This window comes from Diceros bicornis, chromosome 7 (genome assembly GCF_020826845.1).
Source record: "Diceros bicornis minor isolate mBicDic1 chromosome 7, mDicBic1.mat.cur, whole genome shotgun sequence".
Lineage (NCBI taxonomy): Eukaryota > Metazoa > Chordata > Mammalia > Perissodactyla > Rhinocerotidae > Diceros > Diceros bicornis.
In genome coordinates, this window is record NC_080746.1 from 65,606,107 (window position 1) to 65,634,068 (window position 27,962).

Genomic DNA, 27,962 nt, shown 5'->3' on the forward strand with positions numbered 1-27,962 from the left:
CTTCCTCTCATGCACCAAGTATGGCCGGTATGCATCCATCCTTGGCGCTAGGGTCAGATGCTAGTCTATGGAGTGGGAGGGGCCTGGGGAAAGGGGCGGGACTGGGAAAGACCCCCCCCCCACTCCCCACCCCCACCCCCACCCCGTCTGCTTTACAGACTCCGGCCGCGGGGGCTTCTGGGGGCTCCTTCCACGGCTGGCGCGCCTGCGCGGGAGTGCGCCGGAGCGTGCCTTGGCTTTCTTAAGGCACAGAGCCCACAGCGACGTTCCAGGCCCGGGTGGGGGCACGGTTTCTTAGGTGTGGAGTGGTTAGCGGCGTCAGCTCCCTTCACCGGCCAGGACGGCGACTTCCACGCCTCGTCGCGGCACTGGCGCCTGGGCGTGACTGAACGGAGCCCTGGGTGGGAGCCGTGCTCACAGGTATCACCCGGGGCAGCGGGCGGTGAGGACGCGGGCGCGTGGCATTGGGAATCCCGCTCGAGGGCGTCCAGGAACGCGCGCTTGTCCTCGGCCTGTTCGCAGTGACGCGGACCCCAGCGCCGCGCTCCGCTGTCTGCGGGAGAAGCTGGGGGAGGGCGCGCGCTGACGGGTGGAGGCGAGGGCGGCGGCGGGAAGCTGGAGCGTCAGAGAGCAGAGATCAAGGGGGTGAGGGTGGGGTCCAGGACCGCTGGGGTCTGGGTCCAGTTCTGCCAATCCAGGAACTGAACTTCGCTGGTGTCCCTTCTTTCTGTCATGGGGGCGATCTCCAGGCGCTTAACCTGGTAAATATATCATGATCAGCTGGTTTTGGAATGACTGGTATTGATTGCTCATGCAAGTACCAGGTGTGACTGGATCGATCAACTGGAAAAGACAACCGAGAAAAGTTAATTCCAACTTGCCTTGCTTTCCCAGTCATTCCTGGCCACTCCCCCAAACGTTAAAACCTCCAGGCGTCTTTCTTATTTCAGATACTCATTTGCAAACTGCTTTCTGCTCCTCTTTATCTGAGCTGATCTGGAAAGGCTCTTCTTACCTCAAGCTACTGCCGGACCTATGACCTATTAGATTAAACGCAACCGTATTCGCAGACAGTTACTACCCTTTCCGCATAATTAGCAGCTGTTCAAGTTCCTTGAAGCTGTAAAATCCTTCGAATTTGTGTCACCTCATTAATCTGACTCTCCAGATTCTTGTAACCTGCATGTTCCTAATGCCTCCCTTCCAATGGCACTGGCTCACCATCTTAATTCTTCATCGTGAGTCCCACCATCATCCTCAAAGGCGTGTATTCAGTATCTTAGAGTTCTTGACTTTGTTTATTCCAGTATTCATCTCTTACAGACCACTTAAGCTACTCGCATCACGGCCATACCTCCCGCACTTTCTATCATCCAGACTGTTTCTCCTCTCAAATCTTAAATGCAAGTGTATCATCCTGAACATCTCTACCTGTCATCCTAGCTATGATTATTTGTACTGAGTAATTTATTAACTTAACGTTTTAAACTATAAATCCCTAGTATACTTTGTTGCTTTTTTTCTCACTTTCTTTGTTGAGTGTTTAGTCCATATTAATCTTGTTTAATTATATATGTAAAGCCTTGCCATTGTCTCCCGGTAGAGCTTGAGCTGTGCTTTGTAGATTTTGATGTGCAATGTTTTTATTGTTTTTGATTCTTAGATATTTTACAATTGTACTTTTATCTTTTTTATCTGCGTTTTGTAGAAGCAAAATTTTAAATTTCAGAGTGGTTGACACTTTTTTCTGTATTTGGTGTTCATTTCTGGTTTTCATTCTGGTTATAAATGTGGTCTCTACCACCATATTTACTTTTTATTTATTAATGAGTTTTTTGGTAGCCTGGTAAGTAGCTTTTGTAAGCATTCTCCTAAGTGCTTGAATGGAAACTACATTCCATCTGGATTTATCTGGCAGATTAAGTATATTATTCATATCCACTGTAGTATTACTTAATTTTAGTTTACTTTTTCATTTAAGGACTGAGAAAGTTGCCTTAGTCTCTCATTTCTGTTATATCATTGTTAATTTCATATCTTGTTTTCGGAGGGTTTTGCTATAAATATATTTCAATTATGTTATTTGGTGCGTTTAATAACAGTCATATTTCCTTATGAGTTGTACCTTCAATCATTTAAAGTTTCCTCTTTGTCTGAGTTAATGCATTTGTGCTTTTAATTCAATATAAATTTTAATTCAATTTATCCCTGCATATTTTACTGTTGTTTATATTTGCTGGTTATTTTTTTTAATCATCCCTTTACCTTCAATTCTGGAGTTCTTTTTTTGGATGTCTCTTGAGTTTTTATATAGTCGAGTTTAAATTTTTACTCAGTACATTTATTGTTACAATGGATATCCTTGTTATTATTTCTATCGTTTTTCTTTTTTAATTTTTATACTTCCTTGTGTTTTGTTTTGTTTTTAACATAGGGCCTGTGAGCTTTTTTTTTTTCTTCTCTCCCCTTTTATATTAATTTTTGAGACTCAGTGATAACTCTTCAGCACTTTGAAACCTTTTTTGTTGTTGTTGTTGAAATGAACCTGTACTTTCCTTAAGTTTTGGAGAAGGTTTGTGGATCTCAAACTCTTCTCTCAGTTGGTTCACTTTGCCCTGTGTCTGGCAGACATGTAATAGGGGTACTACTGAGCATATAAATGGTGTCAGTATGTTTCTACAAGATGGAAAGGTGAGAGAAATATTGTTTTGAAGGAACAGTGTAGAAAAAGCCACACTTAGAATATGCTAGGAGGTGATCACAGTGGAGGTGGAAACCCATCTGCCCACATGAATCTTAAGGTGTTCCAACAGTGTGTGGAAGTGAGAATCAAATAGAACATAGAAATCAGGTGAAGGATTACATATGAAACATCTATTCCAGTCATCTCTCCAACCTCCCATCCCCCTTCCCACCTATGTCGGGAAGCAGTTTAGCTCCAGTTCCTTCCTCCCACAAAAAGTTCTGCCCTAAATAAATGGAATAAACCATCTGAGGAGAACTAAGGCTTTTAGTGTGGGTGTTGACATTTCAAAGTAAAACCTTTTTACTTTGTTGTGTGGGGGATCCCCAGCCTGACAGAGCCCCCACTCACCTAAATCAAAGCCTGCCAATCTGTGTGTCTCACACATACACTGGTCTCCTGGTGAGATCTCCCATGCAGGGTAGACACCCATTAGGAAACCAATCTACTGATACAGCAGAACCAGAAACTCATATGACTGTCTGGAATAGTCACCCTAACACTCGGTTCTTAAATATGAGCAGAAAACTAAGGGACACCAGATGTCTGAAAACCAAGATAAATACAAGCCCTGACCACAGAGTAAAAGGAAATTTAGGAAACAGAAAACTCAGCATCATCAGAGAAATCTGAAATGATATTGCTACAACCAAACAAGCACAATGCTATGGAAAAACAACCATCAGTGAACATGGAGGAGCTTTTAAATTTAAAATATGACTGGTAGAAATGTTTTGTTTTGTTTTTAATCAAAAGAAAATCTACAAGGTCGAGTGAAGAAAATCTCCCATGACTCAAAAAAAATTTCAAAAAAATTTTAACAGTTTTCAAAAAATCACCTCTGTGGAGTCAGTCTGGGTATAGAAGAGAGAGTAGGGTGGAAGACTTGATTTTCATCATAAAAGTTCTCATACTATCTGATTGTTTTTCCTTTTGCCATGTGCATGGATCACTTTGATTTGATAAAAACTTTCCATGAATTTAATTTTTCATCATAAAAGTTTGTTCTCCCTTTACCTCCACATTTTGGAAGAGTCTTTTAGGTTTGTCTGTCATATCACTGGTTCAATGAAGTGTCCCTTCTGCTCTTTACTGCTTCCAATCAAGATTGTAAGTCGGGTAATCTATTTGGTATTTACCTTCATCTCATCCTGTTTTACCAAATGACTCCCTAAGTCTGTTTTGTAACGTTACCATGCATCCTTCTGAATCTGCAGACGTCAGGCAAGTGTCTTCTAATTTTTTTTAATAACATTTTTGTTTGAGAACAATTTTAGATTTACAGAAAAATGAATGCCATGTTACATTTAGTTGTCTTATATCCTTAGGCTCCTCACGGCTGTGACAGTTTCTCAGGCTTGTTTTTAGTGACCTTATGGTTTTAGGGAGTACTGCTCAGGTATTTATAGGAAGCTCATTTATTAGAATTTGTCTCATGGTTTTCTCATGATTTAGACAGGGGTTATGGGTTCAGGGGACGAAGATCACAGAGATAAAGTGCTGTTTCCACCACATCTTCTCGAGGGTACGTACTATCAACATGACTTATCACTGTTGATGGTAACCTTGATCACCTGGCTGAGGCAGTGTTTGTCAGATTTCTCCACTGTAAGTTGACTGTTTTTCCCCCTTCCCGTACTGTACTCTTTGGAAGGAAATCACTATGCAGAGCCCACACTCAGGAGGTAGAGAGTTATGCTGCACCTCCTGAGGGGTTAGTATCCACATAAATTATTTGGAATTCTTCTGCATTGGAAATTTCTCCATTCTCCCCCATTTATTTATTGATTGATTCAATCATGTATATCAGTATGGCTTATGGGTATTTATTTTATAGTTTGGGTTATAATCTAGTACAGGCATACCTTATTTTATTGCACTTCACAGATACCACGTTTTTTACAAGACCCTCTACCAGCAAAAAGATGACTACTCACTGAAGGCTCAGATGATGGTTAGCACTTTTTAGCAATAAAGTATTTTTAAATTAAGATATGTACATTTCTTTTTAGACATAATACTATTGGATATTTAGCAGACTACAGTATAGTGTAAACATAACTTTTATATGCACTGGGAAACCAAACAACTCATGTGACTTGCTTTATTTGATGTTTGCTTTATTGCCGTGGTCTTGACCTGAACCCACAGTATCTCCGAGGTATGCCTGTGTTACTTTATTCTGTTGCTCGTATTGTTCCAGCCTTAGCCATTGAGAGCTCTTTCACTTGGCTCCTGTGTACATTTGACATACCCCAGGAAATGTGTTTTTGAGCACTTCTTTATTTTATGGCACTTCAGGATGCTCTGGGCTCATCTATATCCGGCTCCGGTTCTAGAATCAGCCATTTCTCCATGAAGCCCTTGTTCCTTTTATTGAAGAATGGTTTTAGAAGCCAAGATCTGGGAGCTAGGTGTTCTGGTTGGTGCTGGGGTGTCCTTGCTTCTAGGCCCACTCAGCTGTCAACAAGGAAATATATTTGTGTATACTAACCTCTATATATACACATGTCTATAAATATTTCTATGTGTAACCATCTTACCTATATTAAGCTAAACACAGGTTCATACTATCTCCAACTCTAATTCAGTATTACACGGATCGTTCTAGCTTCCTTTTCTTCGTTATCCGCAAACTCGTGCTCAAATATTGAGAAACCAGGCTCTCACTACCCGTAATCCATTTATTTATTATTCAATTTCAGCATACATTATAGCAGTATCAGAATCGTCAATCTATACCTCCGTGGAAAATAACTTGATCAACTAGAGTACATTTTCTTTTGCCTTTAGTCTTACAGGTGTTGCTCATTCCCAAACTTCTTTTTTTTTTTTATTTTACAGAAAGTTGTATTCTAAAATGTTCTCTTGCCTAACTCTTTTGAGCATTGTGCATTTTCCTTCTGCTACACTGTCTTTTCATAGGCCTCCATATATCCTTCCCCTACTCTGTTTAGTAATCCTTACTTGAATGTTGAAAAATCTGTTCAAGTGGACATGGCCAATAGATGAGGTCAGGAAATACTTTTGTGCACAGACTTTTAGCCTGTCTGTAAGATCTGCTAACAAGCAGACATTTATGTGTGTATATGATAATTTGCCAAGAAGTGAGATGAGTGTTCTTTTAATCGCTATAATTCAATCAGATAGATATTGCTATGTCCATTTTACAGTTGAGAAAACTCAAGCTTTGGTTAAATAATTTGCTCAATTCGATACATGTAGTAATTGGTACAGCTGGGATTTAACCTCATGTCAGTTTGACTCCAAAGTATGTACTCTTAGCCACTATATATTGCCTATAGCAGGTCTTCTTAACCTTGGAATTATTGACATTTGGGGCTGAATAATTCTTTGTTTTGAGGGGCTGTCCCGTGCATTGTAGGATGTTGAGCAGCGTCACTGGCCTCCTCCCACTAGATGCCAGTAACAACTCCCACTTGGGACCACCGAAACTGTCTCCAGGCATTGCCAGATTTCCCCTGGTGGCACAATTGCCCCTGAGAACCACTGGCCTAGAGTTTATAATAAAAAATACCCTTGAATGGTAACTTGCGTCTGGACTGGGAGAACTGTAAATGGGTTAGAAAGCTGTATCTGAACTTCCCTGAATGTAACGACTCATAATTGAGCAAGCTCTGTGGGAACCCTGAGAGCTGATCTCGTAGAGTTGTTAGACATTGGCTCCTGTGGGAATGCTTTTCAGTCAAGATGCTTTCTGCTCAACCCATGTGGGTCTCATCTCCTTGCACTTGTGCTCTACTCTGTGAGGATTCTACTGAAGAAAAATGCCAGTTACTCACTCCCCTGCTAGCAAGCTGTGTTTTCTGTCCAATAGCCCTCAGAATAAGCTGGCACCAAATATGAGCTATGGTTGTCTTATGAATCTAAATGTTAGTTGAGCCTAAGGCATCCCTGGTGGGCATTGCAGACTAGCCCATAGTGGGTCCTAACAAAAGAAAACTCTTAATTATTATAGTCTTGGAAGGTATTTTTTGACTTACCCCTAACAACGGAATGACCTGTAGATATTTATTCTCATACTTTTTAAACAATTCTCTCTTACCTTAATTTCCAGTACAATTGCCAGTTTTACTCATTTTATATAACTTTATTGGTATTTTTTTGTGTGTGTGAGAAAGATCGGCCCTGAGCTAACATCTACCAATCCTCCTCTTTTTTGTTTGTTTGTTTTGTTTTTTGCTGAGGAAGACTGGCCCTGGGCTAACATCCATGCCCATCTTCCTCTACTTTATATGGGATGCCGCCACAGCATGGCTTGACAAGCGGTGCGTTGGTGCGTGCCTGGGATCCGAACCGGCGAACCCCAGGCCGCCGCAGCAGAGCGCACGAACTTAACTGCTTGCGCCACCAGGCCAGTCCCAACTTTATTGGTATTTTAATGAGAACTTGGGAAGAGGTTTTTTAGGCATGTCTAGATTGAATCCTTAATATCTTAGTTTTAAAGCAAAAATGAGTTGTTACATGATATAAGAGTAATCTAATTGCAATTAAATTGTGAGGTTTGTTTTAATCAAAAGACTATTTCATTTATCACTTTTTTGAGATATCTCTCGGTGTTTGTTTGTCTGTCTGTTTGAGAAGTGGTTGGAAGATAGAGACAGCATATTTTCCTGTTCTACAGAAGGAAAACAAGAATGGAAGGAGAACTCATATTTATTTTTCTTCAGTAATTTTAAGAATATTGTTTGTACTATTTTATCAACACCATGCTAATACATGTTCATTATCTGTAGGTCATTTTTGTGTCTTTTTTCAGTCTCTCAGGTACCTGAATACTGGCCTTGTGTCTGAAGCTCCTGGAACTTTTCTCTTACTGAGATATAACTTGGCTCAAATCACACTGCATGTATATAGTACACAAGTGCTTAGCCCAAGCCTGATAATTATTGGAATCCTTTGGTAAGACAAATTCAGACAACAGCGGGAGTTCCATCTAGGAAGATGCAGCCTCTGGACAAGTTGATGGCTATCTCAAAACCTCAAAACCTGGCTTCTCATGAACAAAGTGAGGTCCTGAGAGCAGATGTGTCTTGGCAGCAGGAAACCACCCCAGTCATGGAGACATATGACTCTGAAGCCTCTCGTCAAAAGTTCCGGCATTTCCAGTATTTGGAAGTGTCTGGGCCTCATGAAGCCCTGAGCCAGCTCTGGGAGCTATGTCTTCAGTGGCTCAGACCAGAGATTCATACAAAGAAGCAGATCTTAGAGCTACTGGTGCTGGAACAGTTCCTGACAATTCTTCCTGAAGAGGTCAGGACTTGGGTGAATTTACAACATCCAAAGAACAGCAAAGAAGTGGTGACCCTTATAGAGGATGTAGTTGAAATGCTTAAAGACGAAGGTGAGACTATAGAAAATTGGAGGTAGAATAGTTGACCCTTCCCGTATGAAGAGAAGTTATGTTTTTCTGAAGTTAGATGGTGTCAAGGGCCAGATCAGGAAGGACATTGCTATATTAGGAAGCGCAGACTCGATTCTATACACAATAGAAATGAATATGAGATCTCACAGACTGAGGAGGAGAGTAAAACAATTTGATTTGCCTTTTAAAAATATCATGTTGGTATCAGTGTAGAGCAGGGGTCAGCAAACTATGACCCACAGATATTTTTGAAAATAAAGTTTTATTGAAACAGAGCCACCCCATTCATTTACATTTTGTCTGCAGTTGCTTTCATGCTATGATCAGAGTTGATTAGTTCTAACAGAGAATGTATTGCCTGCAAAGCCTAAAATATTTACTATATTTATATATACTATATAAATATGTAATATTTATATAAAATAATCAATATATTTACATCTGGATCTTTGCAGAAAAAGTTTATCAACTTCTTATGTAAAGGATGGACCTGAGGGCTCTGTAAATAGGAAAACCAGTTTAGGAGACTGTTGTAATAGATCAGGTGTTAGAGAATGAGGGGGCATTGGGAAAACAGAGGAGTTTGAACCTAAAGGAGTTATTGACTACGTATTAGGTGTGAATGGGCTAAAATTTGATGTAAACTCCCATGCTCTGGCTTGCATGAAAGGAGCATAAGTAGCATATTTTGTTGGAGGGTGGATTAATGTATTAATTATGTGGCATGTTGAATTTGAGGACTCTGGGTCACCCACAAGGAATAAACTATAGTTAACAATATGGCTTTAGTGTTTAGAAGTATAGCAGTGTCTATTACTGCTACAAGAGATTACCATAAACTTGGTGGCTTAAAAATCCAAAGTTATTCTACAAGTCTGTAGATCACTGGTCCATTGTGGGTCTCCCTGGGCTAAAATCAAGAAAGAGAGGGCCGGCGCCATGGCTTGGCGGTTAAGTGCGTGTGCTCCGCTGCTGGCGGCCCAGGTTTGGATCCCGGGCATGCACCGACGCACTGCTTCTCCGGCCATGCTGAGGCCGCGTCCCGCATGCAGCAGCTAGAAGGATGTACAACTATCTACTGGGGCTTTGGGGGAAAAAATAAATAATAAAATTATAAAATAAAATAGAAAGAGAAGATTTGAAAACTTAAGGTGTGAACAGAAGTAGGAGAAATACAAATCCTTAGGGAGCATCGATATTTAAGAGCTGGTATAGATCTAACTACCAATTACAGAAAAGACAGAGGATTGAGAAACATGTTATATTATACCATGGGAATGCCATTAGTAAAATCTGAACCACAAGGCAATCCAGTTTTAAAACAAAATAATTCTAAGGGAGCAGGGAGGGGGGTATGGAAGAGAGACTTAGAGATTAAAAAAAAAATAGAAGATGTATAACCAATCATGTGACTGTGTGGACCAAATAAGACCTGAGGCAATTGACTGGATATTTGACTAGGCATTATTGATTGGGGAAAGTGACGATATTGGTATTGTGGTTATATTTAGTCCTTTTCTAAAAAAAAATAAAACGAAGGACTGAGCAAAAGAAGAAAACTCAGGTAGACAGGCTAGAAAGGAGTAATCCAGAAAGTCAGAGAACCAGGAAAGACTGATGTCTTGAGCTCAGAAAGAAGAAATCTTCAAGAAGGGAGTGTCCAAACATGGTATAACAAAAAGGTCCTATTATTATGAGTATTGAAAATAATTTATTGAAATTGTTGATTATAAAGTAATTAAGTTTTAGAGCAATTTCAGAGAAGTTGAGAGTGTGCTTATTCATAGTGAGTATTAGTTTGCTATTACTGCCCTACAAATACCATAAACTTGGTGGCTGAAAACAATATGAATGTATTATCCTACAGGTCTGTAGATCAGTGGTCCAACATGGGTCTCCCTAGGCTAAGATCAAGGCATCAGTAGGACTGCATTCCTTTCTGGGCCTCATGATTCCCTTCTCCCATCTTCAAAGCTGGCAATGGTGAGCCAAGTCCTGTTCACATGGTCATCTCTGACCTTCCACTCTATTGGTACAGTGCTTGCACTCATTCGCGCTCTCTCTCACTGGCCACAGCTGGGAAAGCTTCTCTGGATTTCAGGGTTCATGTGATTAGGTTGGGACCACCCAGATAATCCAGGATGATTTCTTCATCTCAAGATTCTTTAACTTTAATGTTGCTGAGTCCTTTTTGCCATGTATCTGAGGATTACGGCATGGACATCTCTGGGTGCTATTATTCTGGCTATGACATGGGTCAAAAAAATATCAAGTATGAAGAGGGAATGTGATAATGATTATAGACTATTCTTGAGAAGTTTAGTTGGGAAGAAAATGAAGGGTTGCTGGATAATACAAGACTGAGAAAGACTTTTAGTTTCTTGTAACCTGTCGTGGCTCCATGGAGAACCCACTCAAAGGGTTTGCCTTATTTTACCTAACTCAGAACTCTCCCAGGGCTGAGGTCGCTACCTGGGGGAGAGTTTGTCAAAAATATTTAATGGAAAATGTTTTAGCTGCTGCCATCTGGGACAGTGAATAAATAGTTGGGGCAAACATAGACAAATCAAAAGGATTGGGAGGAAAGGCTGGGCTGTGAGATCCTTTGGAGAATAGGGATTTGGAAAGCTCCTGTCTATTCCTAGAGATCTAGATGGCTGGGCACATGTTCAGAAAGACCTGAGAATTCCTTGACTCTTACCTCTGACTGACCTTCAGGCTCTGCACAAACAGGAAGCGAAGACTAAGGTAGAGTTGAAAACTGTTAGGCTGAGTGTTGAAGGCATGCCCTGACACACGCAGCGCATTTTCAAAGACTAGGAAATGTTTTTTGTTATTGTTTTTCTGGTTCCAGGCATTTAAGGAAATCTCTGTGGAATCACTAGCCGACCACTAAAATAAGGGAACAGACTTAAGTGGGCACACACAACAAAGAATATAGACTTTATAAATTCGTTCAAAAAAATCACTAAGTGAGCAAGAACTACAACAGTCAGGCCCCAAAATATATGAAGCAAAAACTGACAGAAATGAAGGGAGAAATAGATCAAGAATAATAGTTGGAGACTTCAGCATCCCTCTTTCATTAATGGATAGAACAATTAGATAAAAGATTAAAAAAAGAAATAGAAGACTTGAACAACACTCTAACTAGACCTAACAAATATATAAAGTATTCCATGCGACAACAGAATATTCATTCTTCTCAAGTGCACATGGAATAGCCTCCAAGATAAACCAAACATTATGCCAAAAACAAGTCACAATAAATTTAAACATTTAAATCATACAAAGTATCTTTCTAACCACAACACAATGAAATTAGAAGTCAGTAACAGAAGGAAATCTGGAAAATTCACGAATACTTAGAAATTAAACAACTCTTCCAACAACCAGTGAGTCAAAGAAGAAATAACAAGGGAAATTAGAAAATGCTTTGAGAGGAAAGAAAACAAAAACACAGCTTACCAAAACTTATGAGATGCAGTGAAAGCAGTGCTCAGAAATTGGTAGTTCTAAATGCCTACATTAAAAAAGAGAAATCTGAAATAACTTAACCATCCACCTTAAGGAACTAGAAGAACAGCAAACTAAACACAAAGCAAGCAAAAGGAAGAACATAATAAAGAACAGACAGAGATAAATGAAATAGAAAACAGAGAAAACTCATGAAACCAGAAGTGGGTCATTTGAAGAGTTAACAAAATTGATAAAAGTTTAGCTACAAGAAAAAAAAGAAGACTCAAATTACTCAAATCAGGAATAAAAGTAGGGACGTTACTACTTACCTTGCAGAAATGAAAAGGATTATAAGAATACTGTGAACAATTATATGCCAACAAATTAGATAACATAGATGAAATAGAAAAATTCTGAAAAGACAAACTACCAAAACTGACTCAAGGAGAGATAGAAAATCTGAACTCATCTATAACAACTAAAGAGAATGAATAAGTAACTTAAAAAATTTCAACAGAGAAAACCCAAGGACAAGATGGCTTCACTGGTGAATTCTCCCAAATACTTAAAGAAGAATTAACACCAATCTTTCTCAAACTCTTCCAAAAAAATAAAGGAGGCAACACTTTTTAACTTACTCAGTGATGTGGGTTTTAACCTGATGCCAAAGCCAGACAGAGACATCACAAGAAAAGAAAACAACAAACCAAATCTAGCAGCATGTTAAGAGGATTATATTCCGTGACCATGTGGGATTTATCCCCGGAATACCAGGATCATTCAACATATGAAAATCAATGTTATACACCATACTAATAGAGTAAAGGGAAAAATCACATGACCATCTCAATTGATGCAGAAAAAGCATTTGACAGAATCCAATGCCCTTTCATGATAAAAACACTCACACTAGGAATAAAAGAGAATTTTCTCAACCTCGAGAGGGCATCAATGAAGCACCTCCAGCAAACATCATACTTAATGGTGAAAGACTGAAAGCTTTGCCCTTAGGATCAGGAACAAAACAAGGATACCCACTCTCTCTACTTCTTTTCAACATCGTATTGGAGGTTCTAGCCAGTGAAACTAGACAAAAAAAAGAAATGAAGGCATCCTGGGGCTGGCCCGTAGCAGTTAGGTTTGCGTGTTTGGCTTCAGTGGCCCAGGGTTTGCTGGTTCAGATCCTAGGCACGGACCTCCACATGGCTCATCAAGCCATGCTGAGGCAGTGTCCCACATAGAGCAACTAAAGGATGTACAACTATGACATACAACTATCTACTCGGGCTTGGGGAGAAAAAAATGAAACGAGGAAGATTGGCAACAGATGTTAGCTCAGGGCCAATCTTCCTCAAAAAATAAAAAAAGCCATCCTAATTGGAAAGGAAGAAGTAGAACTATCCCTACTGGCAGATGACCTATTATATAGAGAAAATTCCTAAAGAATCCAGTAGAAAAAGCTATTAGACCTAATCAACAAATTTAACAAAATTTCAAGGTGTGAGATCAACATACAAAAATCAGTTGTATTTCTATGTACTAGCAATGATCAATCCTAAAATGAAATTAAAACAATTTCATTTATAATAGCATCAAAAAGAATGAAATAATTCACTATAAATTTAAGGAGGTATAAGACTTGACCACTGAAAACTACAAAACATTGTTGAAAGAAATTAAAGGAGACCTAAATAAATGGAAATATATCTCATGTTCATGGATTGGAAGACTTAATAATTTTAGGATGATAATACTCCCCAAAGCAATCTACAGATTCAAATGGAATTCAAATAAAAATTCCAGCTACTTTTTTTTTGCATAAATGGACGAGCTGATCCTAAAATTCCTATGGAATTACAGAGGACCCCAAATAGCCAAAACAGCGTTGAGGAAGAACAAAGTTTAAAGATGCACACTTCCCAATTTCAGAACTTACTACAAAACTACAATAATCAAAGCCATGTGGTACCGGAATAGAACAGACATATAGATCAGTGGAGTAGAACTGAGAGTTCAGAAATAAACTCATAGATCAGTGGTCAGTTGATTTTCAACGGGGTGCTAAGGCCATTAAAGGGGAAAATAATTTGTCAGTAAATGGTGCTTGAACCCCTTGATATCCACAGGCAAAACATTGAAGTAGGACTTTATACTGTATACAAAAATTAACTCAAAATGGATTAGCAAATATAAGAATTAAAACTGTAAAATTCGTAGAAGAAGACATAGAAGAGTAACTCTTCATCACTTTAAATTTGGTAATTCATGCTTAGATATACCACCAAAAATACAAGCAACAAAAGAAAAATTAAACATCAAAATTAAAAACTTTTGTGCATCAAAGGATACTATCAAGAAAGTGAAAAGGACTCTCACCTGCAGAGTGAGAGAAAATATTTGAAAATCACATGTGATAAAGGCTTAGTATTGAGAAAATATAAAGAACTCTTACAACTCAACAACAAAAAGACATCACAATTTTTAAAATGGGTAAATGAACAAATTTTTTTTCAAAGAAAATATACAAATGGCCAATAAGCATAGGAATAATTGTTCAGCATCATTAGTCATTAGGGAATTGAATATCAAACCAACAATGAGATAACACTTGACATCCACTAGGATGGCTATACTAATAAAATAAAAAGAAAAAGTGTTGGCGAGGACGTGGAGAAGTTGGAACCCCTGTATGATGCTTTTGGGAATGTAAAATGGTGCAGCCACTGTGGAAAAACAGTTTGGTAGTTTCTCAGAAAGTTAAACATGGAATTACCATATACCTAAAAGAATTTAAAACATATGTTTACACAAAAACTTGTACATGAATGTTCATAGCAGCATTATTCATAATAGCCAAAACGTGGAAACCATCCAAATGTTCATCAATTGATGAATGGATAAACAAATTATAGTATATTCCTACAATGGATTATTATTCAGCCATTAAAAGAAATGAAATACTGATACTTGCAACAACATGGATCAACCTCCAAAACATGCTAATTTAAAGAAGTCAGACACAAAAGGTCACATACCATATGACTGAATTTATATGGAATTCCCAGAATATGCAAATCCATAAAGACAGTATGGGAGGGAGGGAGAATGGAGAGTGACTCCTTAAAGGGTATGAGTTACTTTTTGGGCTATGAAAATGTTCTGGAATTAGGTAGTGGTGATGGTTGCATAACAGACTAAAAACTACTGAATTGTATACTTTGAAATGGTTAATATGGTGAATTTTATGTTATGTAAATTTTACCTCAATTTTTACAAAGGGTTGATGAGAGAGATTATTGGATCAAACTAAGTGTTAGAGGCAAAGGACAAGTGTTCAAGGAATTCGAAGACTCAGAAAAGAGTGTTGAAAGTGATTTACCATGAAATCTAAGCTGCAGAGAGAAGAAAGTGACTCACAAGAGGGGTGATAGACTGGGAGAAAATTACTATGTGCTATGTACTATGGTGGGACCTTGATGAAAGTTGGAGAGTATACTAAGAGTAAGAAAGTGAAAATGGAAAGGACAGGAAAATGTAGTTAGGGATTGATTTATTCAACTTATCATAGTAGAACAATTCTAAGTAATAAGGACCCAAGTATGAAAAAGGAAGTAGCTTGATAGCTGATGGTTATTAAAAATAAGGATGTCAAGGGTCTTCAGGCTGTGTTGTTGGAAAGGTTGTCTGTGCCAGTTTTGAAGTAACTTATTGTAATATTGGCAGGATTTGGGGTGGAAAACAACGATGTGAACCAAGTAACCAAAATGTTATTGACCTAATACAATTACTTATTTAATATCTGTTGTTCACAATAGACTATAGGCTCTCTGAGGGCAGGCATTTGTGTGCCTCCCACATAGGAGATACTCAGTAAATACATGTTGAGTAAATGAATGAGTGATAGTTTAGTATATCACAACATCAAGAAGGCCATAGCTGAAGGGCATGAACCTCTGAGAAGAGTATTTTGTATGAGAATAGAAAAATCTTTAGGAGGAAGTGGGAGTGGAGAGGTATGTGTATATCAAAACAACTTCCAAGACCCTGGTAGCGGAGGATGAAAAGAGGTGGCCTTGATGATGGTCAAGATCCATTTTAGATTAGAAGGGAGAAGGAATGTTCTATGAAGAGCTTGAGAATGTATGTGATTTTTTCTTTGAAAGGAATGAGAGTTTTAGAGAACATAACTGTAAAGATTCAAGAAGGAGGTCAGCAGGGAAGACGGATTAAGGGAAGGAAACAGTATTCAGTGAGAGCAATAAATAAGAGGATAGGTGATTGGATGTTGTTGCGCCTTTTCAAGATATCGCGCATATTTCCAAGAAGGACAAGAATAAGAAACAATGTTGTATTGACTGTCCTAGGAATTATGGGCCTGAGCAGACTGAGGCCTCACAAAGTGTTATAACCCTGAATAAAGTAATCTTTTGGCAGCATCCAAATGGTATGTTGCTGAGAAATTTGGATTTTTTTTTCACTTTGCCTTTAGTTACAAAATGGTCTTATAAAATATCCCCTACATTGTTTCTCTTTTTTCTTATTTCACCCTGAATCAATGAACACTTCTTCATAGACCAGTATTGGTCCATAGCCTGGCATTTAAGGATCACTGGTGTAATTCATGAATTTGGAGAAACTTTAGGAAAATGGCCCTTGGGTATACTTCTCACCAAAGAGCTAAAGAAGAGAATTGGTTGCCACTGAGATTTTTATGTCCTGAAAGAGTCAGTAGTTCAAGATGACTGGACTGCCTCAGTCAGTGTATAGTGTACACAGAGCAACTGAGAGGAGAAGAACCTTGAGTAGAATTCTCCCCAGTGTGTTGGAGGAGGGATGGGTTGGATAAAATATTCTTAGCTCCCAGTAGAATTATAGCCTGTGGTGGCCAAGCCCTAGTTAGGGTTTAGTTTTGACAGGATTAAAATTGTTTTTTGGAAACTGCTATAACCACAAATGAGGCCTCAAAATATTATTTTGGCCCTCTTCTCTGTGATCCAGTAGATCTCAACCCCTGGTAGGATATCAAATCACTGTTAGAGCTTTTTAAAAATGTAAGATCTGGGCCCCACGCTTGGAAATTCTGATTACTAGTAGAGCCTGATACCATTATTTTTTCTAAGTTCTAATGATGATTCTAAATCACGTTAAAACTACTATATAATCATTGAAAGTTTCTCCAGGGCCAAAAATTGTCTCACTAATGTTTTCCTTCATCTTTCTCAGATATGCCTTTCAAGGATTCTGTCCTGTTCCAGAAGGGGAGCATCAAGAAGGAGAAAATGGAAGCTGACTCACTAACAGGCAAATCCCAGGTGAATTAGGATTCCACTCTTTACTGAAATGACCTGCTTTTTCCTTTTTGGTCTTGGAACTTTTGCCAAACATAGTTCCATCTAAAGATATGAGACTTATTCTCCCACAGGACATTGGACCTATTCTAGTTGGTGATACACTCTTGGGAAATATTTAATCTTTGTCTATTCTCTGAGCATCTATTCCCTCAAGATTGTAGACGATAATTGAAGCTATTGAAATAGAGCCTACCCAGAGAATGCTTAGAATTAAAAGTGAAGGGAGGGACCGGCCCGTTGGCGTAGCCGTTAAGTTCCTACATTCGCTTTGGTGGCTCGGGGTTTGCCGGTTCGGATCGTGGGCGTGGGATCTACTCACTGCTCATCAAGCCACGCTGAGGCAGTGTCCCATATGTAAGAGCTACAACTCTGCAACCATGGTACACAACTATGTACTGGGCTTTGGGGAGAAAAAAGAAAAAAGGAAGATTGGCAACAGATGTTAGCGCAAGGCCAGTCTTCCTCCAAAAAAAAAAAAAAAGTGAAAGGAGCCGAGGGCGGAATCCTAAGGAGTGTCCTTTAATAGGCAGGAGCAGAAGAAACCTTCGAAGGATGCTGAAATGAAAGGACCAAAGTGGAAGAGGAAAACCAGGAAAATATGCTGTCACTGAAAGCAAAGGATGAGGATATTTCAAGGACAAATCCTTCAGAAGTTCAGGAAAATTCAGCCTGCATGGCATCTATTCACTGATTTGTGGAGATAATAACATGCATGGGAATAGAAGCCAGGTGCAGAGGGTTGAGGAAAGAGAAGAAGGTGAGGAAGTAGGCAGAACGAATGTAGACGACTTATTCTCAAAGACTGGCTCTGAAGGAGAGGAAGAGACACGTATATTTCAGTGTGACTGAAGGTGCCAATAATGACAAGGTTGAGAAAGCTGGAGAGAGAAGTGCAACCACTGATGGTTTGAGGGCCTGTATAACAAATATTTATGCAGAGCCTAATATGCCAGACACCTTTCTCAGGGCTGGGAATGTGATGGTAAACAGCAAAATCCCTGCCGTTGTGGAGATTACATCCTAGTGGAGGTAGACTGGCAAACACAAGCAAGTGAAATCATTGCAGATAATAATTATAACAAAGAAACGAAAGAAACAGTACAGTAGAGACTGATCGGGAGGCTGGCTACTTTGGGTAATCAGGAAAGGCCTGTCTGACAGGGTGACATTGGGCTGTGAGATAAGGAGTGAGCAGGCCGCGTCTCTCAATTGCAGAAAATGCCCTACCTCGTCTACTAGCAGAGCCTAAATCTTCTTGACAGATTTCCCTCAAATCTACCTTAAACTCTTCCTGTTCTGAACTCCTTTTATATAAATTATTCCTGCTACTCTATAGTAATTTTTTGTTCCACAGTTATTCCAACTGTCTTTTTCTCAACCAAAATGTAACTTACTGTAGAGTTCGGACTGCACTTTCTTTTCTTTTTGCAGCCCTCACAGAGTACCAAGTTGATAGGCCCCTAATACAACTTGATTTTCATCGCTTAGATCCCCATATATTGTCCTGTCAATTTCTTGTATAGAAAGATTCTGGCCACCTACCCTATTCCTTCCAAATTCATTTCTCCTCTTGTCATATTTTTGGGAGTGACTTTCAATTAGAAACTTCATGTTTTAGGAACCAGTGACATTCAAAGATGTGGTTGTGGAATTCAGCCAGGAAGAGTGGGGGCAACTGGACCATGCTGTAAAGAACCTGTACAGGGATGTGATGCTGGAGAACTATAGGAACCTGAATTCACTGCATAAAGGTGGCTTCTACGTATTTACCTATCTGACCATTAGTAGTTTCTCCATCTCCTGTTAAAAACTGTAGGACTGCTGAAGTGGTTAAGGGCACTTGGGTTTGGGTTCAGATTTCCTAATATCCTTTGGGCACAATAGCAGATTTTTCTGCTGTGTCTGGTTGAAAGTCTTTTCTGATGCAGAGTTAGAAACACGCGGGTCCATGGTGATCTCTAGCTTTATCTTTCAGCAGCTCTTTAGACTACTACGTTGGGTGGAATTCTCTTCCCTATGAAAATGTCTAAAGTGTCATGTTTGTTGTTTTCATTTCCCCCTGAACAGAGCATCTACTTTCCAAACAAGTTGAGATCTCCAAGTTGGAGAGTAAGAAAAAAAGATGGATAATGGAGAGAGAAATCCCAAGAACAACCGTTTTTGGTAAGAACCAGGCAGATATGAGGCATTTGTTAAGAAGTTTCTATGTAAACACACTGACAATGTACAACCCAGACTTACAGTTGATAATTGGGGAAATGACAACAAAACCACCTAAACTTTGAAGGAAAAAAAGGCATCAAAAGTCATCATTGCTTTTCCTTCACAGGTTGTTTCTCTTCTGTGGACGGGCAAAATAGTGCTGTGGGTAGGAATACAGACACTTAGAGCTGTGTAGCCCACCTGCCAGTTTCCTCGTCTATAACAGAGTTAATAATAGTGTCTCCCTCCACGTTACTGTGGGGGTTGAGTGAGTTGGTGTGTGTAACACACTTAGAACAGTGCCTGGCGTGCAATAAGTGCTGTATATACAAACATTAGCCAACATAACGTTAAATGATATTCTTTCTTTTAAAGAAAATAAAAAAACTGCTTTATTCTGGAGTGGCTTCAGTAATTCTCCATTTTTCCTTCTCTTACTATAGATCTCCTTCACTCGTGCTTCAACGCCCTACCCTCGCCATAATCTCTTCGTTCTTATTAACATCTTGTTTGTGAGAGATTATAAATTACGATGTGCTTAGTATAAATGTTAGAACGTGTAGAAAAGTATGGAGAGGAATATAACTCCCCCCATTACCTCACTACCCAGAGTTATGCAGTATTTACATGTGGTTCGTTTTCTTAGCTGTATTCTTTGTTTGTGATGATGTGTCTTGAAGATTTCTCTATTTCCAAAATTGGGGTCATCAGGATTATGTTATTATATATTCTGCTCTTCTCACCTAATACGATATCGTGAGTATTTACCTATTTTACTAAATAGTCCATGAAAATGTGGTTTCTAATTCACATATAACATTCCATCACATACATGTATCAATATATTTAACCATCCTCCCACCACCAACTGTTGGACATTTGGGTTGTGGCCAATTTTTCAGGCATGTCTGATGACTTCCACAGGATACCTTATTAGGAGAAGAATTTCAGCATTAAAGGGTATAAATATATTTAACGGTCTAGTTACATTATGCTACATTGTCTGCAGCAATTGATACTCTCACTGGTAATGAGAGTATTATTATATCTCTATTCATTGTTGTCACCCTAGCAAACACTGGGTATTGTTTACCTGAAATCTTTTTTAATTTGATAGGCAGATTACTCTATTTCTTCCTTTCTGAGGTGAATCCTCCCCCTCAATTATCCTGTGGATCCTATTTTTCCCTGCCTTCTTTCACTTGTATTTTCACCATTTCTGCCTCATCCTCCTGTTAGCTTTTTAGCATTTTCAGATCATTACTGATTTTTAAAATTTTTCTATCAACCTCACATTCTCTTTTATTACTGTCTTTCTTACCTCTTCTTTATAGCCAAACTTCTCAAGATGCTTTATACCTGCTTTTCTCGTTTCCTCACGTGTTATTCCTCACCCCATTCTGGTGTAGCTCTTACCCCAGATATTCGTCTGAAACCACCCTTGCTGAGGTCATCAGTAACTTGATCGTAGCAAACTCCGGTGGACGCATTTTCATTCCTTGTCTCACTTCTCAGCAGAAAGCAGCACTGTTACCTGTTCCTCATTCTTAAAACGCTCGTAGGTTCTTGTAATACTTCTGATTTTCCTCTTCTTTCTGGCTATTCTATCTCTGTCTATTGTAGGCTTATCTTTCCCTAGCTATCCAAATTTCAGAAACTTCCAAGTTTCTCAGCATTTGATCTCATTTTCTCTTCTCCTCTAAGTCTATATTTTCTTCCCTGGGTTGTCACATCCACAGCTACAACTTCAGTTGCCACGCGTAGACAGGTGACTTACAAATTTACATCCCAGCTCAGGCTTCTTTTCTGAACTAAAAATTTATATGCACGTGACATTTCTCTTGGATGTCTTAAAGATGCCTTAAATTTGTAAAACCAAAGTCATAATCTTTTCCTTTCCCATCTTCTTTCGTTGTTGCCTAGCAGAGTGAACTGCCATCCACCCAGGTATACAAGTGTAGTTTAAGATTTATCCTTGACAGACCTTCTCCTTCACCTATCTCTTATTTGTTTTTATTTTAACTTCCTAAATACCTCTTGAATGTCTCCATTTCTCTCCCTCTGCAGTACCAGTGCCCTCGTCCATGTGTCGCCGTCATCTCTCAACTGAACTGTTGCCATAGTCTCTTAATTGTCTTAATAAAAGATCTCGGTATGCCTCTGAGCTCTCTGTTTTTTCCCCAATTCCAGTGTTTGAGCCACACTGCAATCAAAGAGGTCAGATTTTGTCAGATACTTGCTTAGTCACTATACTGATTTCAGTTTTCCCTTCTTCACAACACACAGCACACTACTCAACACACTTACTTCACAACACACTTCTCCAGCCTCTTCTCACACTACATCCTCCCCTTACTCTTTGCACTTGAACCACACTGATCTTTCAGTCAGTCAACATCGAATATGTATTAGCATCTACTGTGTCCCAAGCACTCTGGTAGGTGCTGGGGTAATGCAGAGCGAAGACAGTTCCATAGGAAACACATTCCAGTTGTCCCTTGAGTGTGGCTTGCCCTCTCCCATCACAGGACCTCTCTACGTGCTGTTTCTTTACGTAACATGCTCTTTCTCCTATTCTTTCCTAGTTGACTTCTCGTCTTCCTTCAGATCTCAAGAGGTCCAGATTTCCTCAGGGAAGACTTTCTTGACCAGATTAGTTTTTTCTGTTATATATTCCCGTAGCCCCATATCTTTCTCCTTTTAGCATTTAACACAGTTGTATTTCGCATGTATCTATGTGCGTCTTTGTCTCCACACTAGGCTTTATGTTCCCGGAGGGTAGGGGCCATGTCTCTTTTGCCCTATCTTTATATCTCCAGCCCTTTACACGTATAAAGAAACCAAAGAAAAAAATGGATAGGTATTTGATTATGAGAAAGGTAAAAATTAATTCATCTGTTTTGGCCACTTGTGATTCAGTAAATGGTTGTTTTATGTCCTTTATCTATTAAAACTTTAGAGGTTTTTAAGGAATATATTAAGATCTTATGTAAATTCTCACCATTGACCTCAGTTGTGGCAAATGAGATCTCTGAGGTTTTTTAATTTTATTTTTGGTGTCTGCCATATATATTTTTAAAATTTATCAGATATCTTCCCCTATTGTTTTATATCTGTTAATTTTATACATAAGAATTTTTCGATCCCAAAACTAAGATACATACTTCCTGATTTTATTCTAATTTCATCATTTAAATAAAATACTTTAATCAATCTGGAATTTACTTCAGTAAATGTAATTTATTTTCCCAAACAGTTATTGGATTGTGGTGGATTAAAGATGGCCACAAAATCTTTGTCACTGTCTCCATCAAGAAGTGGGCTTTGTTTCCCCTCCTCTTGAATCTGAGCTGGCACTAGACTGTTTAACCAGTAAATGCAGCGGAAGTAACACTGTGCCATTTCCAGGTCTAGCGTGTATTAGGACTTGCAGCTTCCACTTCTTTCTCTTGGAAGTCAGCAGCCGTTAGTTCAACTACCCTGATGTCGCTATGTTCATGAGAAGCCCAGCCTAGCCACAGGGAATATGTATACATACACACACACATATGTAATTTAAAGGCTCACCAAATGATTCAGATGCACATTTAGGTTTAAGAGCCAGTGATCCAAGTTTATGAGACAGTATAAGGTATTTGGATAGACAGTATAAAACCAAATTTTTGACAGCTTAATTAGGTAGTTGAGACCTATGGATTTTAATCTATAAGCACAGATAAGCCACTGGAGTGATTTGAGAAGTTGGGGGAAATTGTCAGATAGGCCAAAGAAAAGCAGAGGTGGGTTGGCATGGGCTAGTCTCCAGGAGAGATGTAGGCAGAGACCCAGGAGTGGGATTGTAGGCCAAAGTTTAAAGTGTTCGTTTTTGTTTTAGGTTAGAGACAGAAGCAAAGCCTTGTAGATGAAGCACAGTTTGTGAGTTTGGATTCAGTGGTCAGGAATAAGCCAGTGATTGGAAACCTATTTAGGCAGAGCAAAAGGAGAACAAATCATGAGTTGGTATCATCTGTGAAGATAAACAATGTTGTTACCACTAAAATTAACAGATAATGCCTAGTACCATAATTATTTAATATTGACCTAAAAGACTTAACTAATGAAAGAAAAATAAATGAAACAAATGAAAAATTTAATTAATAGAAAAGAGGAGAAAAAAAAAATTCTTTGCAAATAACTTTCTACTTAGAAAATCCAAAAGACTCATTTTCAAAATTATTATATCTAAGAGTTTTGTTAGATAGCCAGATATAAAATAAAAATATTAGTAGCTTTCTTACATATTAGAACTAAGTGACTTAAAAATAACAAAATATGTGAAAGTGATTTTAAAAATAGGAGTAAGGAAGTTACATGAAAAATGAATTGTACAAATATGAGAAGAACAACAAAGATTTATTTAGGGAAATACAATTAGGAATTTTGCAATTCAATAAATGCTGCTGGAACAGTTACTATTTCGGTTATCTATTGCTTCTAACAAATTACTCCAAAGGTTAGTGATGGAAAACAGCAATCATTTTATTAATTCTCACAATCTTGTGAGTTGACTTAGGAATTCTTACTCTCCATATGGTGTTGGCTAAGGATGCAGTGTTTGACTGACATGGAATGGTCAAGATGGCTCATCACAGGGCTGGAAGTGGATGCTGGCTGTCACTGGGAACTGAACTGGGCCTGTGAACCAGAGCACCTACACCTGGCCTTTCCTTGTCTCCTCAGTCTCCTAAAGGCTAGGCCCAGAAGTAGCATAGTATCACTTCTGCCACATTCTGTTGGCTAAGTAGTCACAGAATCAGCCCAGATTCAAGGGGAACAAAGATAAACTCCCCTTTCTATGGGGAGAGTGTCAGAAAATGTGCAGCCTTTTTGATCTACTATGGTCTGTATGCTGGCCACAAATTATCTTTATTTTCCCCCTTGTTAGATACATTTCCTCTCTCCTAAGACCTCATCTCATTATGGCATCAAGCTCGAAGTCCAGGATCTCATCATCTAAATTAGGTTCAGGTTTGGAAGAGGTTCCTCTCTCTCTGAAGGCCTATGAACAAAGGGACAAGTCATCTGCACCACCTACCCAGTGTACACTGGTGAGGCAGAGGCAGGAAAACCACAATCAACACTCCCATTATATTCCTAGGCTCCACCCCAGGAGATTCTGATTTAACAGTCTAGCTCCCAGCTTGGGTATTGTACAGACAAATGATAATTTCTGCTAGAAATTAGAGTAAACTAGGCTGAATTGCTAGGTACTTGACAAAGTTGGATGTATCAGTGGGGCTGCTTTGAGGTAAAATCATTTCATAAAATAATAGTACCTAAGGAGAGATTAGATATGAGGGAGAAAGAGCAATGGTTATTCAGCATCTCTTCATGGACTCTAGTGTAAATAGGACAAGAACAGTGACTCACTGAACAAAAATGAGGACATTGAGGGAAGTTCTTTCCACGTGGAGGATGATATTCTCAGGCTCTTTGTTGAATTGGAAGAGAGAAGTAGGATAGTGAAGTGGAGATGTCCTGGAGACTGGTAAAAAGAAGGGTCGATAATATATGAAGATGTGATTTGGCTACCAATAAAATGTTGAAGATAAAATTGTTAGATGTACCGCGGGGCCGGCCCGGTGGCGCAAGCGGTTGGGTGCGCGCGCTCCGCTGCGGCGGCCCGGGGTTCGCTGGTTCGGATCCCGGGCGCGCACCGAAGTACTGCTTGGTAAGCCATGCTGTGGCGGCGTCCCATATAAAGTGGAGGAAGATGGGCACCGATGTTAGCCCAGGGCCGTCTTCCTCAGCAAAAAAGGAGGAGGATTGGCGGATGTTAGCTCAGGGCTGATCTCCTCACAAAAAAAAAAAAAAAAAAAAAAATTGTTAGATGTACCTGAAGTTATGTGGAAAAGGATAAAGGGCAGTCAGTGAAATTTAATTTTAATTGCTAAAATATATAGCATACTGGGCATATTTGTACAGAAGCTTAAGTGAGAAAGGAATTTTGAGAAGCAGAACATTATTAAATGAAAGAAACTGAAGACAGGTGAAAAGAATCTAACGTTACTCAGAACAGGTGAAGTTTTGAGTTCTAGGAAATACAGAGAAAAATATCATAGCACTGTTGGAATCAGGAGTGGTTTTGAGCCCAGAAAAAGGATGATTTCCCTGCTACCTTAGATTACAGTTTTTTCTGCCTCTGTTCAATACAGGGAATAATTGCAGTTGTCTAGAGAATAGAGGCACTAAAATTGCAAGTCTGCTTTAGCTGGTTAAGGTATGGTGCCTGTAATTGTAGACATGTTCCTAAAGATGTGATTAAGCTGGTATTTTAAGAGCTTATTTATTATTGGTGAACAGCTTAGGTTAAAAGAGACAAGACGCTAGGGAAAAGAAGATCAGGCATAACCTTCACAGACTAGTTATGCACCAGTGGTAATTTGAACTGTGATATGCCACTCATCCCAGTTGATATGCTGATGTGTTACCCAAGCCCTACATATTCTCCTTAGTATTCCTGAATAGCTCTCCTCACATTTTATGATCTCCTGACCCCCTTTTTAATATTTTTATCCAGTTTATTTCTTCTGTAATTGTCCTTTTCTAACCTCACCTCACATTTCCATTCTGTATTTAAGATCCATAAAATATGCATTTACCCTGATATGGTTTAGCCTCTCTTTCCTAATTAAACAATTTCCCTTCTTCTAGTTCATGGAATTTTTTATTTCTTTTTAGGCAGAGAGACAGTTTCAGAAAACCAAGATTCAGTTCCAAAGCAGAGAATTTCTGGAGAAGAAGCATCCCATGGAGTGATTATGACAAGACTGACCAAGAGTAGACACCCTTCTTTAGATGGCTGGAAAAGTGATGATTGGTTACATAGCAACCAGGAACACTGGGACATAAATTTGCCACAAGAAGCTTTCATTCATAAGACAATCTACACTGAGGAAGGTGACTTTGAATCTAGTGAAAATAAGAAAAGCTCTCATGTTAACTCAGTTGACTCAACTTTTGATACACAACAAGGAATTCCTATAAGAAAGGGGCCCCTAAAGTGTGATAAGTTTAAAACTAACTTCACATTTAATTTAGACTCAGTAGGTAAGCAACATTCAGAACATAATGAATGTGACAATGCCTTGAACCTGAGTCCAGATATTCAACACCCAGAAAGTCACACCACAATGAATTCCTATGAATGTTATCAATGTGGGAGAGCCTTCAGCCGGAGTTCATCCCTTGTTAGACATCAAATCATTCATACAGGAGAGAAACCCTACAAATGCAGTGAATGTGGGAGATGCTTCAACCGACGTACAAACCTTACTAAGCATCAAAAAATTCATGCTGAAGCAAAGGCCTACAAAGGCAATCAGTGTGGCAAAGCCTTCACTAAGGGTGAAGACAGTAATATAAATCCAGGACTCCATTCTGGAAATAATCCCTATGAGTGTAACTGTGGAAAATCCTTCAGCCGGAGCTCCTCACTTATTCGACATCAAATGATTCATACAGGAGAGAAACCATTCAAATGTAAGGAATGTGAGAAAACCTTCAATAGGAGTTCAAACCTTAAAAAACACCAGAAACTTCATAGTTAGAGGACAACTCAAGAGAAGTCCTATAACAGGCAGAAATTCGGGATTGCCTTCATTCAGAGTGCAGAACTCATTCAACATCTGTGACTTTATGCTGGAAGGAATCCTATGAATATAGTAAATGGAAGAAAATATTTGACAGAGATTATTCTTTAATTGATATGACAATTAATATTGGAGAGAAATCTGTTAGTAGATAGAAATCTAAGGGAGTTTTTCCAGGCTCCCAAATGAAACCACAACGGTTTGGAGTTAAACGTATCAGCAAATGAGTGTTTGTCTATCATTCTGATACCCATTACCATGATCTCTCCCTACTTCATAAATGGGACCTGTGGCATTTATATTCACCTGATCTATTGATGAAGTAGATATTAAGGAGGAGCCAAGCAATACCCTTGGAGTTGATATTTAATAAAACTCAAACTTTCAGTCCTTATAAGTTCACAAGGAAGCAGGAGCTCACAAGAATGTAGGAGGACACTTCTGTGGACTGAATTCTCTGAATTAATGGCAAAGACCACAGTGACAGCCCAGTACTCCACCCTTGGCTGTCCTGGTGCTGAGTGGGGACTAGAATTGTAAGAGGGTTATCAACTGCAGTGGGAGGTGGATGTGTTGTTAATCTACATGTATTCTTCAGTATCTGCATTTTTTAAAGTACTCTTTGGGATCTAGGCTGGAGAGACATCCATAGCCCTAGGTTTGTCATTTATTCCAAACATTAAAAGGTTAATAAAGTTGCCTAATGCTCTGTGCACCAGAACTGCCTCTTTGTTCTGTAAGCTACTTCAGGATCCCCAAGGGATCTTGAGCAAAGAAGCTTATCATAATCTGCCCCAAAAATTCATACTGGAGACATTCCCAATGAATGATGACGGTGGCTCTTTGTCAGAGTTCATACCTTATTCAAAAGCAGAAAAGGTATACTGGAGTGAACCCCTATGATGAGTTAATAAATGTGGGAGATTATTCTCCGTTCATTTGTTCATCCTTTACATCACAAGTTGTATTCTTTAATACAAAACCCTACACAAATAATTATGAAAATTCATATAAACATAAGGAAATGTGGAGGATCCTAATGGGGAAAACACTATGAATGTAAGAAATTCTTGAGGTATATAGTTGAGTCATTCATCAAAGCAATTACATGTTTAATACAATGGACTCTGACTTTCTTATTTTGGGTGTTCTGAATCTAATAGTTTGCTTTATTTTATAAGCTATGATTT

General features: G+C 39.0%; 1 protein-coding gene across 2 annotated transcripts; it reads left to right on the top strand.

Annotated features, from left to right (window-relative positions):
• The first annotated feature begins 222 nt into the window (after nt 1-222).
• On the top strand, nt 223-27,485 carry ZNF215 (zinc finger protein 215). Of its 2 annotated transcripts, XM_058545851.1 has the most exons (6): nt 223-420; nt 7,524-8,108; nt 16,812-16,900; nt 18,558-18,690; nt 19,007-19,102; nt 25,862-27,485. In XM_058545851.1, exons 2-6 carry the CDS (start codon nt 7,709-7,711, stop codon nt 26,728-26,730), a joined length of 1,587 nt encoding a protein of 528 aa, XP_058401834.1. In that variant the 5' UTR covers nt 223-420; nt 7,524-7,708; the 3' UTR covers nt 26,731-27,485. The 2 variants fall into 2 exon arrangements, with proteins under 2 accessions (XP_058401834.1, XP_058401835.1); XM_058545852.1 differs by lacking the exons at nt 223-420; nt 7,524-8,108; nt 18,558-18,690; nt 19,007-19,102 and having other exon boundaries at nt 16,864-16,900.
• The last annotated feature ends 477 nt before the right edge of the window (nt 27,486-27,962 follow it).

Excerpts from the sequence above, each read along its gene's own strand:
- ZNF215 (XM_058545851.1), top strand. The coding sequence starts at position 7,709 with ATGCAGCCTCTGGACAAGTTGATGGCTATCTCAAAACCTCAAAACCTG. Across the intron at positions 18,691-19,006 it reads CCTGAATTCACTGCATAAAG|AGCATCTACTTTCCAAACAA; the intron begins GTGGCTTCTACG and ends CCCCCTGAACAG. Across the intron at positions 19,103-25,861 it reads CCCAAGAACAACCGTTTTTG|GCAGAGAGACAGTTTCAGAA; the intron begins GTAAGAACCAGG and ends ATTTCTTTTTAG.